Below are 19,546 nucleotides of genomic sequence, written 5' to 3'. Positions count from 1 at the left end.
AAGAAAGAAAGAAAGAAAGAAAGAAAGAAAGAAAGAAAGAAAGAAAGGAAGGAAGGAAGGAAGAAAGGAAGAAAGGAAGAAAGAAAAAAATAGAAACAGATAAGAAACACCAAGAAAAACAGAGAGAAAGGAAGAGAGAGGAGGAGAGAGAGGTGGCAGTGTTTTTTGTGTGAGGGAATAAGTCACTGGAAATGGAGCTTAAGAAAGTGGCATGGCAGGCATATATACACATTTAGGTAATGGCATATTCCTTCTGAAATCCCACTGTACTGAATCAGTAAAAATAATCAACTTTCAAGTACAAATATTTATAATTCTGATTATAAAAATATTTGATCTCATAAAATTTGACCTGTCTTATTATTTTTAACAATTTTTCAGAGGTATAACTGACATACAAAAAACTGCATATATTTAATGTATACAATTTGATGAATTTGGACATATGCATATACTCGTAAAACTATCACTACAATCAAGGTAACAAACATAGCCATCACCTGTCTTACTACTTTCAGTTTAGAACTCTGGAAATCATTTTCAGAAATTTCTCTAGTGAAGAGTGTTTCTCCTAAGTATTTTTATCTTCAACACTTTGTTTTTCCAGAATTCACATAATAAACTCTGATTACATTGAAGCACCACTCTATTTTCTGAAAATAAAAACCTATTCAGTTCCCCCAGAGAATGTGATTTGATATCTTAGCCAATGAACTTCATTTGCTTTTCTCATGTCTGCTTTGGCTGATCTATAACTAATCAGGAAATTGAACTAAAATTACCATCAGCACACTTCAAGGCTTGGTTAATTATCAGGCAGGTTTTAAAAAGAGATGAATATGTGGAGCCCACAGAAAATACTACCCAATATCCAAAGGCAACTTACAAAGCACTTGACAGTTTACTAGGGAAAAAATACTAGGTTCTTTCCATATGTAGGATTTTTTTCTGTCAATTCAGATTTCTAAACCAAAAACTATGTGCCTGTTTCATAAAAAAGAAAGATGCCAAACACAGACTGGGTAGAAATTACTTCATTCCTTTCTTAGGGAGGAACACTCTGATACAGCACGAGAGAGCACCAACATCTGCCTCAACCCCAGAAAACTACTCTCTTCATACCTACCTCCCTTTATCACCAAAGGGCACTCCCTAGGTAGAATTCTGTGTGTCACTGAAGCCAAAAAACCTTCAAGGAATTGTAATAGCTACTACTCAGGTTTCAGGTTACATAGCTCATTTGGTTCCCTATTTAAAAGGTCCTGTCTTATTACATTATTTAGTCTGTCTGCCCATTCTATGGCTATGAAGGCATTGCCATATATTCAGATGAATGTGAGAAAATCAGTTATATATCTGGATATTTGGTGAAATTTAGAAATGATAAGGTAATCATGGGCAACAGCTATGCTCTAAGAGTTACCTTATCTAAAAAAGAACAAATTAGGACATAAGTATTCCCACTTGCATCAAGAATAACTTTTTGCCTTTTTTTAATAATCTCAATTTCAGATTCATCATTACAGCATTATCAAATGAAGTTGAACAGATGTGTACAATTTCCCAAGGAAATGTTGGCAATATTTTTTTTAGTTTAAAGAGAACAGTTTAACAAAGAGAAATGTACTAAAATAATTCCATCATCCAACTGAAGATTAAATCTAATCAAAACAAAATGGTGCCAATGCAAAAAGCACTGCAATCATAACCAATCAAAAAGACCATGAGAAGTACAGAATCCTCTCATTCTTTTAAGAATTATCTTTGATTTCTATGCCTTATTCTAGAATTGTTAGTTGTATCCAAGTCTATTTCACCAGCCCCCAATCTATATATTCCAAAACTGTAACATTGTTAGTTTCTAAAATAGGGATGTGTTTATATTCCTCCTGCTAACACCTTCATTTTTCAAAAGGGATATGTCCCTATTTTACTATATCTTCTGATGATGCAAGAAATAACCAACTAAAACTGCAAATGCATAAAGTAGAAAGTGGAAGCCCATTTCACAAACTTCAGGGATTTTAAAATTGGAGTGTACTCAGCCAAACTTTTTTAACATATAAATATCAATATATGCATTTATTCACACTAATACCCTTAGTGTTCCTAAAATTTGTTAAACACTATTTTCTTAATATTTACTTTATTTCCATGAAGGTGTATATAACTCAATGAGTTTAGCAGCTTCAGTATCCCACATACATCAAAAGTCAGTTTTACATTGAGTAGTTTCAACTATTATTCTCAGATGAAGCAACCAAATCAACAAAGAATATTTACATCTGAAATTCAAACTTGACTACATAATTACTCTTTTCATTCTACTGAGATTAGTGTCAGCAGAAGCTTCACACTTTCACCTTCATTTTTGCCAATATCCAAAAGGAGGATGTATGAATATAGATACACACACAAATTAATTCCAGTTTGTAATAGTTCCTAAAACCTAGTTCACCATATACCTATCTCAACAATATTTTCAATTCTTTAAATTTCTCTCTCAAACTCTCCTAATCCCCAAAACCAAAGTTACATATCTCTAATAAAACAGGATCCTATCTTCATAACTTTTATGTCCTAAATACTTAATACCATGGCTCTTTGTTTTCAATAACGAACTGAACATATCCTTTGCAGAAATTCATGATGTGATGATGATCTGTGATGTAGTGTTCTCAATGGACAATTTCAAAAGCAGTAATACCATAGTTTTACTTACGAGAGGTTTTAGAAGCAAGAAGAGTAACTCGGGAACCTCCTAAGAAGTGAAAACCCATTACATTCACCTGATCATCTTCTGACTGATTGGCAAAGCCTACAAAGAAAATTAAAAAAAAAAAAAAATCACCTTACATAACCACAAAGAAAAACACTTAATGTTTGAAATAGGAAGTTTAGTTGATGGCAAGTATTTTTTATGTTACCAGTCATGCTGAAAGCCCATGTATAAATTAATATATAAGCTGATTTCCATGGTAATTCCCAATTGCTTAAATCTCTCCCTCACAATAACATTCTTAAATCATTTAATTTCCTTCCTTCTACTGCTTCATTCTAGGTTTGAGGCAGGAAATGCACAAGATAAACCTCAAACACCTGTCACACCAGAAAGCAAGGAAACTATCACTGACTAGCAGAGTAGTATGAAAATAAAAGCGAACTTAAAGAGATTACTGGCCAGAGATGAAAATATTTGAGTATCAAAAAAGTGAAACACATCAAAAATATCTAAAGGCATGTGTTCATATTGATCTAAAAACAGAAAAGGCCAAATGCTCACTAAAGGAGGCTTCTAGAGAATCAACTCAATATTTTAAAAATCAGTAAGACAGAGCAGAGCAAGTTGGCGGAGGAGTAGGAGACCTGGATTTCATCTGGTCCCAGGAATTCAGCTTGGATAGAGATCAAACCATTCGGAAGACCTACGAACTCAACAGGAGAGCGAAGAAAACAATAGCAGCAACTCTCTGAACAGAACAGCGACCACTTTCTGGAAGGTAGGACGTGTGGAGAAGTGAATCTGAGGCGATATTCGGGAGGATAGACGGCGGGGGAGGGGGCCTCCGGCGGCCGCTACTGGCAAGTGATAGAGCCGTGGAGCACAAAATCGGAACTTTTAGAAGTCAGCTCCGCCGAGGGACGTCACTCTGGTGGCTAAGCGGGGAGTGGAACCCTCCGGGACAGTGTGGTCTCAGGACCCTCGGGGTCACAGAAAGACCGGGGGTGCCTGAGTGCAGCAGAGCTCCCAGGTATCAGAGCGGGGAAGCCGGCTGCAGAGACGGAGCCGAGGGGCGGGCTCTCAGCTTGGGGTTGCCATAAACCGTGATCCGCAGCACAGTCAGGCCAATGCTCTTCCAGCAGGGACCCAACAAGCGGCAGATCTGGGGAGACTCCCCTTCCTCCCCCAGGAGGAGCAGCGCGGGAGCACAGCACAGGGATCTGCGGGGTTTGGAGACTCCACATGGGGTCGGGTGCCAGAGATAGAAACACTTGGTCACAGGCCGGGTGAGCACGGAGTGCGGCCGGAGACTGGGGAGATGGGAGTGACTGACTGCTTTTCTCTGGGGGCTCACTGAGGAGTGGGGCCCCGAGTTCTCAGCTCCTCCGGGGCAGAGATTGGGAGGCCGCCATTTTCACTCTCTTCCTCTGAAGCTGTACAGAAAGCTCGCAGGGAACAAAAGCTCCCGAGAGCAAACCCGAGCAGTTTACTTAGCCGGGACGGCAAGGGTGGGGCAATTCCGCCTCCAGCAAAGACATTTGGGAACCACGGCAACAGTCCCCTACCCCAGAAGATCAGCCAGACCAGCCAGCCAAGACCAAGTGTACCAATCAATGAGAACGGCAGAACTCCAGCGCTAGGGGAATACTGCACATAGAATTCATGGCTTTTTTACCATGATTCTGTAGTCTTTCAAAGTTAATTTTTTAACTGTATTTTCTCTTTTTTTTTTAATTTTTCTTTTTCCCTTTTTCAACCAACATCTTATCAATCCCTTTTTTAAAAAAAAAAATATTTTTTATTTTTCATTTTTAGAGTTATATTTTATCCTTTCACTGTAGTTACCCTTATTTTTGGTGTATATATATATAAGTTGTTCTCTCTTTAAAATTTTGAGATATAGTTTCTTCTAACAGATCAAAATATACCCTAAATCTCTAGTGTATGGCTTTGTTATAGTCTCCTGCCTGATCACATTCTCTCCCTTTTTTTTTTTAAATCCTCTTCTTTCTTTTTTCAACCAACTTTTTATCTTATCAATTTCTTTTATACAATCTTTTATACTTTTCATCTTTTTTTTTTTTAAAGATTTTATTTATTTATTTGACACACAGAGAGAAAGCACAAGTAGGTAGAGAGGCAGGCAGAGAGAGAGGCAGAAGCAGGCTGTCCAATGAGCAGGGAGCCCGATGCGGGACTCGATCCCGGGACTCCAGGATCATGACCTGAGCCGAAGGCAGTCGCTTAACCAACTGAGCCACCCAGGCGCCCTATACTTTTCATCTTTACAGTCATATTCCATCCCTTCATCGTATTAACCCTTATTTTTGTACATATATGAGTTTTTCTTTCTTTAAAATTTTGGGAGGCACTTTCTTCTAACAGACCAAAATATGCCCAAAAGTTAGCGTACGGCACTGATCTATGCACCAGCCTGATCATATTTGATCATATTCTGTTTTTTTGTTTCGTTTTGTTTTTGATTGTTTTTATCTTTTTCTTTTCATTTTTCTTTCTTTTTCTTTTTTCTTTCTTTCCCTTTCTATTCCCCTGGTTTCAGGTCTTTTCTGATTTGTTTAGTGTATATATTTTCTGGGGACGTTGTTACCCTGTTAGCATTTTGTTCTCTCATTCATTTATTCTCCTCTGGACAAAATGACAAGATGGAAAAAATCACCTCAACAAAAAGAACAAGAGGCAGTATTGACTGCCAGGGACCTAATCAATACGGACATTAGTACAATGTTGGAACTAGAGTTCAGAATGGTGATTTTAAAGATACTAGATGGCTTGAATAAAGCATGGAAGTTATTAGAGAAACCCTTTCTGGAGAAATAAAAGAACTAAAATCTAACCAAGTCAAAATCAAAAAGGCTATTAATGAGGTGCAATCAAATATGGGGGCTCTAACTGCTACGAAAAATGAGGCAGAAGAGAGAATTAGCGATACAGAAGACCAAATGATGGAAAATAAAGAAGCTGAGAAAAAGAGAGATAAACAACTACTGGATCATGAGGGCAGAATTCGAGAGATAAGCGATACCATAAGACAAAACAACATTAGAATAATTGGGATCCCAGAAGAAGAAGAAAGAGAGAGAGGGGCAGAAGGTATATTGGAGCAAATTATAACAGAGAACTTCCCTAATCTGGGGAAGGAAACAGGCATCAAAATCCAGGAGGCACAGAGAACCCCTCTCAAAATCAATAAAAATAAGTCAACACCCCGACATCTAATAGTAAAAGTTATGAGTCTCAGAGACAAGGAGAAAATCCTGAAAGCAGCTCGGGACAAGAGATCTGTAACCTACAATGGTGGAAACATTAGATTGGCAAAAGACCTATCCACAGAGACCTGGCAGGCCAGAAAGGACTGGCATGATATATTCAGAGCACTAAATGAGAAAAATATGCAGCCAAGAATATTATATCCAGCTAGGCTGTCATTGAAAATAGAAGGAGAGATGAAAAGCTTCCAGGACAAACAAAAACTAAAGGAATTTGCAAACACAAAACCAGCCCTACAAGAAATCCTGAAAGGGCTCCTCTAAGCAAAGAGAGACCCTAAAAGCAACATAGACCAGAAAGGAACACAGACAATATACGGTAACAGTCACCTTACAGGCAATACAATGGCACTAAATTCCTATCTTTCATTAGTTACCCTGAATGTAAATGGGCTAAATGCCCCAATCAAAAGACACAGGCTATCAGATTGGATTAAAAAACAAGACCCATCGATATGCTGTCTGCAAGAGACTCATTTTAGACCCAAAGACACCCCCAGATTGAAAGTGAGGGGGTGGAAAACCATTTACCATGCTAATGGACACCAAAAGAAAGGTGGGGTGGCAATCATTGTATCAGACAAATTAGATTTTAAACCAAAGACTATAATAAGAGATGAGGAAGGACACTATATCCTACTTAAAGGGTCTGTCCAACAAGAAGATCTAACAATTGTAAATATCTATGCCCCTAACACAGGAGCAGCCAATTATATAAGGCAATTAATAACAAAAGCAAAGAAACACATTGACAACAATACAATAATGGGGGGGGGGACTTTAACACCCCCTCACTGAAATGGACAGATCATCTAAGCAAAAGATCAACAAGGAAATAAAGACTTTAAATGACACACTGGACCAAATGGACTTCACAGATATATTCAGAACATTCCATCCCAAAGCAACAGAATACACATTCACCTCTAGTGCCCATGGAACATTCTCCAGAATAAATCACATCCTAGGTCACAAATCATGTCTCAACCAGTACCAAAAGACTGGGATCTTTCCCTGCATATTTTCAGACCACAACTCATACAGGAATTCAGTAAAGTGGCAGGATATAAAATCAATGCACAGAAATCAGTGGCATTCCTATACACCAACAACAAGACAGAAGAAAGAGAAATTAAGGAGTCGATCCCATTTACAATTATACCCAAAACCATAAGATACCTAGGAATAAATCTAACCAAGAGGCAAAGGATCTATACTCAGAAAACTATAAAATACTCATGAAAGAAATTGAGGAAGACACAAAGAAATGGAAAAACGTTCCATGCTCATGGATTGGAAGAACAAATACTGTGACGATGTCAATGCTACCTAGAGCAATCTACACATTCAATGCAATCCCTATCAAAATACCATCAGCTTTTTTCAGAGAAATGGAACAAATAATCCTAAAATTTTATGGAACCAGAAAAGACCCCGCATAGCCAGAGGAATGTTGAAAAAGAAAGCAAAGCTGGCGGCATCACAATTCTGGACTTCCAGCTCTATTACAAAGCTGCCATCATCAAGACAGTGTGGTACTGGCACAAAAACAGACACATAGATCAATGGAACAGAATAGAGAGCCCAGAAATGGACCCTCAACTCTATGGTCAACTCATCTTTGACAAAGCAGGAAAGAATGTCCAATGGAAAAAACACAGTCTCTTCAACAAATGGTGTTGGGAAAATTGGATAGCCACATGCAGAAGAATGAAACTGGACCATTTCCTTATACCACACACAAAAATAGACTCCAAATGGTTGAAAGACCTCAATGTGAGTCAGGAATCCATCAAAATCCTAAAGGAGAACACAGGCAGCAACCTCTTCGACCTCAGCTGCAGCAAATGCCTCCTAGAAACATTGCCAAAGGCAAGGGAAGCAAGGGCAAAAATGAACTATTGGGACCTCATCAAGATAAAAAGCTTTTGCACAGCAAAAGAAACAGTCCACAAAACCAAAAGACAACCGACAGAATGGGAGAAGATATTTGCAAATGACATATCAGAGAAAGGGCTAGTATCCAAAATCTATAAGGAACTTCTTAAACTCAACACCCAAAGAACAAATGATCCAATCAAGTAATGAGCAGAAGACATGAACAGACATTTTTCCAAAGAAGACATGCAAATGGCCAACTGACACATGAAAAAGTGCTCAACATCGCTCAGCATCAGGGAAATCCAAATCAAAACCCCAATGATATCATTCACACCAGTCAGAATGGCTAAAATTAACAAGTCAGGAAATAACAGATGTTGGCGGGGATGTGGAGAAAGGGGAACCCTCCTACACTGTTGGTGGGAATGCAAGCTGGTGCAGCCACTCTGGAAAACAGTATGGAGGTTCCTCAAAAAGTTGAAAATAGAGCTACCCTATGATCCAGCAATTGCACTCCTGGGTATTTACCACAAAGATACAAATGTAGTGATTCGAAGGGGTACGTGCACCCTGATGTTTATAGCAGCAATGTCCACAATAGCCAAACTGTGGAAAGAGCCAAGATGTCCATCGACAGATGAATGGATAAAGAAGAAGTGGTATATATATATACAATGGAATATTATGCAGCCATCAAAAGGAGTGAAATCTTGCCATTTGCAACGACGTGGATAGAACTGGAGAGTGTTATGCTGAGCAAAATAAGTCAATCAGAGAAAGACATGTATGAGATGACCTCACTGATATGAGGAATTCTTAATCTCAGGAAACAAACTGAGGTTTGCTGGAGTGTGGGGAGGTGGGAGAGATGGGGCAGCTGGGTGATAGACATTGGGGAGGGTATGTGCTATGGTGAGTGCTGTGAATTGTGCAAGACTATTGAATCACAGATCTGTACCTCTGAAACAAATAATACAATACATGTTAAAAAAAAAAAAAGAAAAAAGAAAATAGCAGGAGGGGAAGAATGAAGGGGGGAAATCGGAGGGGGAGAAGAACCATGAGAGATGATGGACTATGAAAAACAAACTGAGGGTTCTAGAGGGGAGGGGGGTGGGAGGATGGGTTAGCCTGGTGATGGGTATTAAAGAGGGCACGTTCTGCATGGAGCACTGGGTGTTATACACAAACAATGAATCATGGAACACTACATCAAAAACTGATGATGTAATGTATGGTGATTAAATAACGTAATAAAAAAATAATAAAATAAAAATAAAAATCAGTAAGAAAAAGAACCAAACATTTATCCAGATGATCCTACTCCAACTACACCACATAGCCAATAGTAGATAAGGGAAAAGTTCTCTGGACAGAAATAACCTAGCAAAATATTAAAGAAAGCTTGAAAGAAATAGATATCATCAATTTTCAACCTCAAGAAATTTAATAGATCTCAGATTAAAATCAATGGTTGTTACCATACAAAAAAAGAGAGAGAGAGATACAAACAGGTAATATGTACTCCCTGCTGAAAGTATATACTACCAATTCATGGAAGCAGTGTGGCCAAAATAATCAATCCTGACTCTAATACCTCTAGATACAACTACCAGTTAACAGGCAAAAAAATGGACAGAGAAAATATTAAACATCACAGGGATGTAATCAGCAAAATTCAGAGTGTGGGAAATTCACAGGAAAAAATCATCTTACTCTTTAAAAAATCAACTGCAAATTAAAAATAGAAGTGGGAAACCTATAGAAAAAGAGATTAAAAACTCATATCAAAATTTGCAATAAATGAACCACATTTGAATCCTGACTCGAAAACAAATAAAAATTATAACAATGAAGACTTTCACTTCAGGCCAAGATGAAGAAACTAGGGCCAAATTTACCCTTCTACTTACAACAACTAAAAAATGGGACAAAATATATGAAACGTTTCTGAAGACACTGGAGACCAGGAAAAAAGTGAACAAAGAACAAAGTGAGCCCTATGATTGCCGCAGCCTACTGCCTAGAGAAAATTTCCAAGACACAACACAGGGAGGGGAAACTCAGGTGCAACCTAACATTCTGCCCAAGTTGAAGACACAGAGTTGGGAGTCTAGGAAGGCTAAAGTATTAAAAGTTCACAGGGCAGAGTGTCATACAGGAGACAGCTACAAAGAGAAAAAAAATTTTGAAAAAATAATGACCAAAATATTCACAAATTGGATGAAAATTATAAACTACAGGTCAAAATATCTTAACAAACCCCAAGCATAAGAAAAATAAAAATAAAACAAGGGGCGCCTGGGTAGCTCAGATGGTTAAGCATCCCACTCTTGATTTCGGCTCAGGTCATGATCTCAGGGTCCTTAGAATGAACGAGCCCCACATCAGGCTCCATGCTCAGCAGGGAATCTGCTTAAGATTCTTTCTCTCTCTCTGCCCCCAGGCCCCTGCCCCCCCCCACATACTCTCTCTCGCTCAAATAAATCTTTTTTCAAAAAGAAATAAAACTATAGATTAATATCCCTCATGAACACAGATGTAAAAATTCTAAACTAAATATTAGTAAGTTGAATCAAATAGTATATTGAGAGGATAATACAGGGGCGCCTGGGTGGCTCAGTCAGTTAAACATCTGCCTTAGCCCAGGTCATGATCCCGGAGTCCCAGGATTGAGCCCGGCATCAGGCTCCCTGCTCAGTGGAGTCCGCTTCTCCCTCTGCCCCTCACCCCACTCGTGCTCTTTCTCTCTCTCTCTCTCTCTGTCAAATAAATAAATAAAATCTTAAAAAAAAAAAAAAGGACAATACATCTTTCAGTGTGATTTATATCAAGAATGCACAATTATGCTAAAATCCAAAAATTAATCAATGTATACACTTATGAGCATAGCAAAATATACAGAGTTGTTGAATCACTATCTTGTACATCTGAAACTAATGTAACCTTGTGTCAACTATACTTAAAGTCAAGGGGCGTCTGGGTGACTCAGGTGGTTAAGCATCTGCCTTCAGCTCCAGTCATGATCTCAGGGTCCTGGGATCAAGTCCCATATTCGGCTCTCTGCTCAGTGAGAAGCCTGCCTCTCCTTCTCCCTCTGCCCCTCCCCCCTGCTTGTGTGCACGCTCTCTCTCCCTCCCTCTCTCTCAAATAAATAAAATCTTTAAAAAATAAAAATAAGGGGCACCTGGGTGGCTCAGCCATTGGGCATCTGCCTTTGACTCAGGTCACAATCCCAGGATCCTTAGATAAGAGTCCCACATCGGGCTCCCCGCTCAGGGGGAAGCCTGCTTCTCCCTCTCCCATTCCCCCTGCTTGTTTTCCCTCTCTTGCTGTCTCTCTCTCTCTGTCAAATAAATAAAATCTTTAAAAAATAAATAAAATAAAATAATTTAAAAATTTTTAAGTCAAGAAAAAGTATCAGTTTAATTCACCTATAAATAGCCTAAAGAAGAAAATGATTACAAATATCTCAATTGATGTAGAAAAAGCATTGAGAAAATCCAATATAAAACAAACTCTCGCAAACTTGGTATAGAAGGGAACTTCCTCAAATGGTATAGGACATCTATAGACTACCTACAACTAAAACATACTTAATGGTGAAAGCCTGAACATCCACTCTGCCATTTCTATTCAACATTGTCCCAGAGGTTTTAGCCTAGATAAATGCTAGCAAGAAACAAACAGAATCTCTAGATTGGAAAGGAAGAAGTAAAATGGTTTTCATTTGCAGATAACATAATCTTTATGTAGAAATCTGAATAAATCTACAAAAAAGGCTAGTAGGACCAGTAAGTGGTTTAACAATGTTGCATAATACAAGATCGATATACAAAAGCAGTTGTATATCTATGTATAGGCATATCTCACAGATACTGTGGTTTGGTTCCATATGACCATAATATACCAAATATTGCAATAAAGCATGTCAAATGAATTTTTTGGTTTCTCAGTACATATAAAACTTACATTTACCCTATACTATAGTCTATTAATTATGCAACATTATATCTAAAAATACAATGTACATACCTTAATTAAAAAATACTTCATTGCTAAAAAATGCTAACCATCATCTGAGCTTTCAGCAAGTTGTGACTTTTTGTTGGTGGAGGGTCTTGCCTCAGTATTGATGGCTGCTGACTGATCAGGATGGAGGTTGCTGAAGGTTTGGACAGTTGTGACAATTTCTTAAAATAAGGCAACAATGAAATGTGTCACATCCTTTCAAAAAAGATTTCTCTGTAGCATGCAATGCTGCTTGACAGAATTTTACCCACAGTAGAACTTCTTTCAAAATTGGAGTCAATCCTCTCAAACCCTTCCACTGCTTTATCAACTAAGTTTGTGTAATATTCTAAATCCTTTGTTATCATTTCAACAATCTTCACAGCATCTTCACCAGGAACAGATTCCATCTCAAGAAACCACTTTCTTTGCTCATCAGAAAGAAGCAACTCCCCATCCCTTATAAGGATCCCTTTATCATGAGATGGCAGCAATTCAGTCACATCTTCAGGCTCCACTTCTAATTCCAGTTCTCTTGATATTTCCACTACATCTGCAGTTACTTCCTCCACTGAAGTCTTGAACCTCTGCAAGTCACCCATGAGGGCTGAAATCAACTTCTTCCAAACTGCTGCTCATGTTGGTAGCTTGACCTCTTTCCATGAATCACAATGGTTCTGAAATAGTGAATTTTTTCCAGAAGGCTTTCAATTTACTTTTCCCAGATCCATCAGAGAAATCATTCTCTATAGCAGCTACAGCCTTAAGAAATGTATTTTTTAAATAATAAAACTTGAAAGTTGAAATGACTCCTTGATCAATGGCTGCAGAATGGATATTGTGTTAGCACGCATGAAAACAACATTAATCTCATTGTCTATCTCCATCAGAGCTCTTGGGTGACCAGGTACATCGTCAATAAGCAGTAATATTTTGAAAGGAATTTTTTTTTTCTGAGCAGTAGTTCTCAACAGTGGGTTTAAAATATTAAGTTAGCAGGGTGCCTGGGTGGCTCAGTCATTAAGCATCTGCCTTCGGCTCAGGTCATGGTCCCAGGGTCCTGGGATCGAGCCCCGTATCGGGCTCCCTGCTCCATGGGAAGCCTGCTTCTCCCTCTCCCACTCCCCCTGCTTGTGTTCCCTCTCTCACTGTGTCTCTCTCTGTCAAATAACTAAATAAAATCTTAAAAAAAATAAAATAAAATATTAAGTGAGCCATGTTGTAAACAGAAGTGCTGTCATCCAGGCTTTGTTGTTTAATGCATAGAGCACAGGCAGAGTAGACTTAGCATAATTCTTAAGGGTCCTAGGATTTTTGGAACAGTCAGTGAACACTGACTTCAACTTAATCATTAGGTGCATTAGTCCCTAACAAGAGAGTCAGCCTGTCCTATGAAGCTTTGAAGCCCAGCACTGACTTCTCCTCTCTATGAAAGTCCTAGATGGCATCTTCTTCCAATATCAGGCTGTTACATTTACACTGAAAATCTGTTGTTTATTGTAGCCACCTGCATTAATTATCTTAGCTAGATCTTCTGAAAAACTTGCTGCAGCTTCTACATCAGCTCTGCTGCTTCCACTTTGTACATTTACATTATGGAGATGACTCCTTTCCTTAAACCTCATGGACCAACCTCTGCTAAGCAAAATTTTTCTTCTGCAGCTTCCTCACCTCTCTCAGCCTTCATATAATGGAAAAGGGTTAGAACTTAGCCCCAGATTAAGCTTTGGCTTAAGGGACTGCTGTAGCTGGTTTGGTCCTCTATCCAGACCATTCAGACTTTCTCCATATTATCAATAAAGCTGTTTCGCTTTCTTATCATTCATGTGTTCACTGAAGTAGACATTTAATTTCCTTTAAGAACTTTTCCTTTGCATTCACAACTTGGCTAACCATGTCCTGCAAGAGGCCTAGCTTTTGACCTATCCCTGCTTTTGTGATTGCCTTTCTCCTTAAGCTTAATCATTCCTAATTTTTTATTTAAAGTGAGAGACATGTGACTCTTCCACTTAAACACTAAGAGGCCATTATAGGATTATTAATATGCCTAATTTCAATATTGTTGTGTCTCATGGAATAGGAATGCCTGAGGAGAGGCATACAGACAGAGGAATGGCCATGGAGCAGTCAGAACACACACAATATTTACCAATTACGTTTACCACCATAAAGAGGGGTGGTTCATGGTACCCCAAAACAATTACAATAGTAACATCAGAGATCACTGATCACAGATCATCATAACAAATATAGTAACAATAAAAATTTTCAATTACCAAAATGTGACACAGAGACATGAAGTAAACAAATACTGTCGGAAAAATGGTGCCAATAGACTTGCTTGACCCAGGGTTGCCACAAACTTTCAATTTGTAAAAAATACAGTATCTACAAAGCACAATAAAATGAGGTTTGCCTGTACTAAAAAAGCACTATTTGAAACTGAAGTAAAACAATGTAATTTTCAATAGCATCAAAATATATTAAACACTTAGGGATAAATCTGACAAAAGATTTGTAAGACCTGTACATTGAAAACTACAAACTCTCACTGAGAAAAATGAAGTAAGCCCTAAATAAATGAAGGTCTCTACTTTCATCTTAAGAAACTAGGATAAGTAGAGTAAATTGTGCCATGTTTAATATTGTTAAGATGCTGTTTCTCTCCAAATTGATCAACAGACTTAATGCAATCCCAATTCCAATCAAAATCCCAGTAGGCATTTTTTTTAAATTGACAAACTGATTCTAAGATTCATATGAAAGTGCAGGGATCTAGAATATCCAAGACAATACTGAAAATAGAAGAATGAAGCTGGGGAAATTATACTCCCTGACTTTTGGACATACATATTTATAGTAATTAGGACACTATACTATTGGTATATAGCAATAATACTGGTGGGCAAAGACAAACAGATCAATGGAATAAACTGAAGAGAGCAGAAATATATATAGTTTTTCAGATGATTTATATAGCTCTATGATACATAGTCAGATGATTTTCAACAAAGTTGCAAAGGCGATCCAATGAAAAAGGATAGTTTTTTGGTTTTTGTTTTTTTAGGGGGGAAATCGGAGGGGGAGACGAACCATGAGAGACTATGGACTCTGAGAAACAAACTGAGGGTTCTAGAGGGGAGGGGGATGGGAGGATGGGTTAGCCTGGTGATGGGTATTGAGGAGGGCACGTTCTGCATGGAGCACTGGGTGTTATGCACAAACAATGAATCATGGAACACTACATCTAAAACTAATGATGTAATGTATGGGGATTAACATAACATAATAAAATAAATAAATAAAATAAAAATGTTTTAGACCATTTACTACAACTTAGAAAAAACTGAGTTAAAATAAGCAGAGCAAAATCAAAGCTAACTGTAAAGAATAAGCTAATACTGTCTGTCTCCTAGTTCACCAAGAAGATACGCCTCAACAGCACTGCCGAAATGATTTCTTTTGTTGCAAGAAATAACAGGTGCAAAATATCTGTGGCAAGAATGATCATCTTTTTCATTTCTCCTGGATAAAGAACTATTCTCTATTCATACTTATTTATTGAAAGTCTTTCCAATTCCTAATAAGTCAAATCATTGCTAAACACATGTACATTATTTTTAGCTGATAAAATTAAAATGAGCTCATTTTATAATGCTTATCTGGACTTCCTTTAATTGAGTGCCTTTAAAATGAATGAAACAAAAAAACTGTTCATGTAATCATGAAAAATAATTTTCCTTTGTATGTTACTTTCAGTTTATAAAGCCTTTTATACTTTTCAAAAATATAGTCTGAGGTTATCTTAATTGATTCTTTCAATAAGTCTTTTGAAGTAGATGAGGTAGCTATTATATTTAAACCCCAGGTCTTTCTGTGAAATTAAATTAAAATGGATTCATACTTTTTTAAGAAAAATAGTTCAAATTCCACTGTGTAAGTTTTCTTTCTTTAATTTGAGGAGATTCATTTTAAACTAGTAACTTTTATTGTTCAATCATCCTCAAACTTAGCAGAAGGAAAGAAAATAAATATCAGAGTGGAAATAAATAAAATAGAGACTAAAATGATGATAGAAAGATCAACGAAACGAACCATCAGTTCTCTGAAAAGATAAACAAAATTGACAAACTTTTATCTACATACACTAAGAAGAGAGAGAGCTCAAGTAAATAAAATCAGAAATAAAAGAGAAATCAATAGATACCAAAGAAATACAAATGATCATAATAAACTACTATGAACAATTATACATCAACAGATTGGACAACCTAGAAGAAACAGATACATTTCTAGCAACATACAATCTTCCAAGACTGAATCATGAAGAAATAGAAAATCTCAGTCAACTGATTATTAGTAGAGATTGGTACAGTAATCAAAAGATTCCCAACAAGCAAAAATCCAAAACCAGGAAGTTTCACCAGTGAATTCTACCAAACATTCAAAGAAGATTTAGTACCTGTCCTCAAATTCTTCCAAAAAATAGTGTGGTGATGAATGTTAAGTAGACTTATTAGGATGATCATATCACAGTGCATACAAATACTGAATCATTATGTTGTACACCTGAAACTAATATAATGCTATATGTCAATTAGACTTCAAGAAAATAAACAAATAAATAAAATTTTTAAAAAGGATATTTTTTTCAAAAGTAGTGCTGGAACATTAGATGCTCATATGTAAAAATAAGAATTTTATCTGTATCTCACACCATAAAGAAATACCAACTCAAAATGAAAAAGAGACCAAAATGTAAATTTAGAAAACTTCTAGACAAAAACATGGGAGGAAAGCTTTGTACACTTGAGGGAAAGATTTTTTAGATATAACATTAAAATCATGATCTGTGAAAGAAAAAACCGGTAAAATTGGGCTTTATCAAAATTAAGAACTTCTGCTCTTCCAAAGACATTGTTACAAGAATGAAAAGATGTGCCACAGATTTGGAGAAAATATGTGCAATTCATATAATCTGATAAATGACTGAGAAGGCAGACAAAAAAGAGGACATGCTGAAAAATTCCATCTTATAAAATTCCAGAAAATGCAAACTAATCTATAGTGACAGAAAGCAAACCAGTGGTTGCCTGGGAATGGGGGATAAGGGATTATAAAGGGGCACAAGGAAACTTTTTGGGATGATGGATATTTGCAGCATTGTAATTGTGGAGATGGTTTCCCAGGTATATAGAAACATCCAAAGTTATCAAAGTGTATACTTTAAACATTTGTATATAAGTTATATTCCAATAAATTTTTTTAAGATTTTATTTATTTATTTGAGAAAGAGAGGAAGCATATGCGATCGGGGTGGGGGGAGGTAGAGGGCAAGTAGGAGCAGAGGGGGAAGGAAAGGGAAGGGGAAAGAATCTCAAGCAGACTCCGAATTGAGCGTGGAGCCTGAGGTGGGGCTCGATCTCATGACCCTAAGACCATGACCTGAGCCAAAACCAAGAGTCAGTCACTTAACTGACCAAGCCACCCAGGCGCTCCTGAATAAAGTTATTTTTTTAAAAAAAAGCAAAAAATACACACTAGAATTGTTTTGAAAATTAAAGAATGTATTAAAATGTACCAAAAGAAAATATAACTAAATATCTTATAATCTTAATAAATAGAGGCCATTCTAAGCACAACATGAAACTTGAAACTATAAAGAAAGCAATTAATAAAATTAAATCTTAAATTAAATTTTACTACATAAAAATATAAACCTTATATATTAAAAAAATACAAGTAGTCAATGAAAATTACAAAATGCCTATGCTAATAAGTTAGAAATGCAAATTTTAAAAAGGGATGTCATTTTTCATCTATATCAAAAATTTCCAAAATCCAGCTGCTACCCTTGCTTGGTATGAACCCTGATGTTTTGGGGCACATAACCTGATACAATTATTCTGGAAAGAAGGTTGGCATTTAATTAAAGTTTTCAAATGTGCATACTCTTTAACTCAGTCATTTGTCTTCAAGGAATTTCTCTAAAGAGAATCAGAGAAGCATCAAAAAAAAATAACTATATACACAGTACCTCCAAAACAAGGGGATGTTATGTAATCATTAAAATATAAATTTATTGACAAGGAAAATAGCCATATATTTGAGCAGCATAAAAGACTGTTACAGCTGCATGCTATTTGTTATTCCATTTAAGTAAAATTTTTGTGTAAAATTACTGGTATCATGGCATACTCTGAATGTCAGCTAATTTTTTTTTTTTAAAGATTCTATTTACCTGACAGAGAGAGACACAGCGAGAGAGGGAACACAAGCAGGGGGAGTGGGAGAGGGAGAAGCAGACTCCCAGTGGAGCAGGGAGCCCGATGTGGGGCTCGGTCCCAGGACCCCGGGATCACAACCTGAGCTGAAGGCAGACACTTAACGACTGAAACACCCAGGCACCCCTGAACATCAGCTAATTTAACACCTATTCCTCCTTTCCCTTAGTCCATCTATATTAGTTCTCAGCCTCCTTTACAGCTAGAGGAGGCTATGCAGACACTATTATGGCTATTGAGACCTAAGTAGAAATCTCCTAAGAATATTATAGAAACACGCCTTTCTGATAAAAGTTATACTTGTTGCTATAGCTACCTCTTTCCCCTACCTCTTGCCTTGTAGTCAGGTATGATGACTGAATCTGAAGCAGTTTATTGTCATGTGCCAACCAACACACTAGAGAAGGCACAGTGCAAAGAAAGAAAAAAGCAGGGGTGCCTGGGTGGCTCAGTCGTTAAGCATCTGCCTTTGGCTCAGGTCAGGATCCCAGGGTCCTGGGATCAAGGCCTGCATCGGGCTCACTGCTCACTGGGAAGCCTGCTTCTCCCTCTCCCACTCCCCTTGCTTGTGTTCCCTCCCTCGCTGTCTCTCTCTCAAATAAAATCTTTTAAAGGAAGGAAGGAAGGAAGGAAGAAAAAAGCTGGGTCTCTGGTAATATTCATAAACCACTACATCAGCGTCTACTGCCCACTTACCCCCCTCGCTTTATGGGGGGGGATATATATATATATAATGTACTTTATATATATATATATAGTATAAATATTACTTAGTGCTTAAGTAACATTTAGCCAAAACCACCCCAGATGGTTATTTATTATATACATAAGTAAATATATAGCCATTAAGCATATTAAAGCTTTTTATAATTATATTCTCTAAAGGCAAGGATTGGGGTACTAGATACCTCCATTCGAATATCATTGATAGAGTTAATTGATAGGGCCCTTTAGTTAGTCAGTTTGACATTATATTTCAAAAGCTTTAAAAATATTCTTATCCTTTGTTTGACTCTGTAATTCCACTTTTAGATATTCATCAAAGAAATAATAATAAATTTGAAGGAGTACTGCTACAATATATTTATAATATTAATAAACTGAAAACAACATGTCAAAAACATAATGCTGGCCAAATGATTTTATAGTACGGATTTATGATAGGATATTATGCAATCCTTAAAATCATGTAATAAAAATATCTAATTATATAGAAAAATACTTCACAGCATTATGCAAAGTAAAATTCTTTGGGGATAATGAAAGATATTTTTATAAAGATTAGGGAAATGCGATTTCAAGCTATATTACAAAGCTGTGATCACCAAGACAGCATGGTTCTGGCACAAAAACAAACATAT

At 37.0% G+C, this 19,546-nt stretch overlaps 1 protein-coding gene across 7 annotated transcripts in view; it reads right to left on the bottom strand.

The window, feature by feature from the left end:
* The window catches only part of BBS9 (Bardet-Biedl syndrome 9), a 453,139-nt gene that overhangs the window by 232,717 nt on the left and 200,876 nt on the right, over nucleotides 1-19,546 (bottom strand). For all 7 annotated transcript variants that reach the window (XR_004682059.1, XM_035020866.1, XM_035020867.1 and 4 more), the window contains one exon: nucleotides 2,723-2,818. Coding sequence is in view for 6 of the 7 variants with exons in the window: in XM_035020866.1 (XP_034876757.1) it covers nucleotides 2,723-2,818 (96 nt within the window). In the remaining variant the exon portion in view is untranslated. The remainder of the gene's footprint in view (nucleotides 1-2,722; nucleotides 2,819-19,546) is intronic.

The sequence above is a fragment of the Mirounga leonina genome, unplaced genomic scaffold (genome assembly GCF_011800145.1).
Source record: "Mirounga leonina isolate KUSES-001 unplaced genomic scaffold, KU_Mleo_1.0 Mir_174, whole genome shotgun sequence".
Classification (NCBI taxonomy): domain Eukaryota; kingdom Metazoa; phylum Chordata; class Mammalia; order Carnivora; family Phocidae; genus Mirounga; species Mirounga leonina.
The sequence above is the reverse complement of the archived record's forward strand: the minus strand, read 5'-3'. Positions and strand labels throughout refer to the sequence as shown.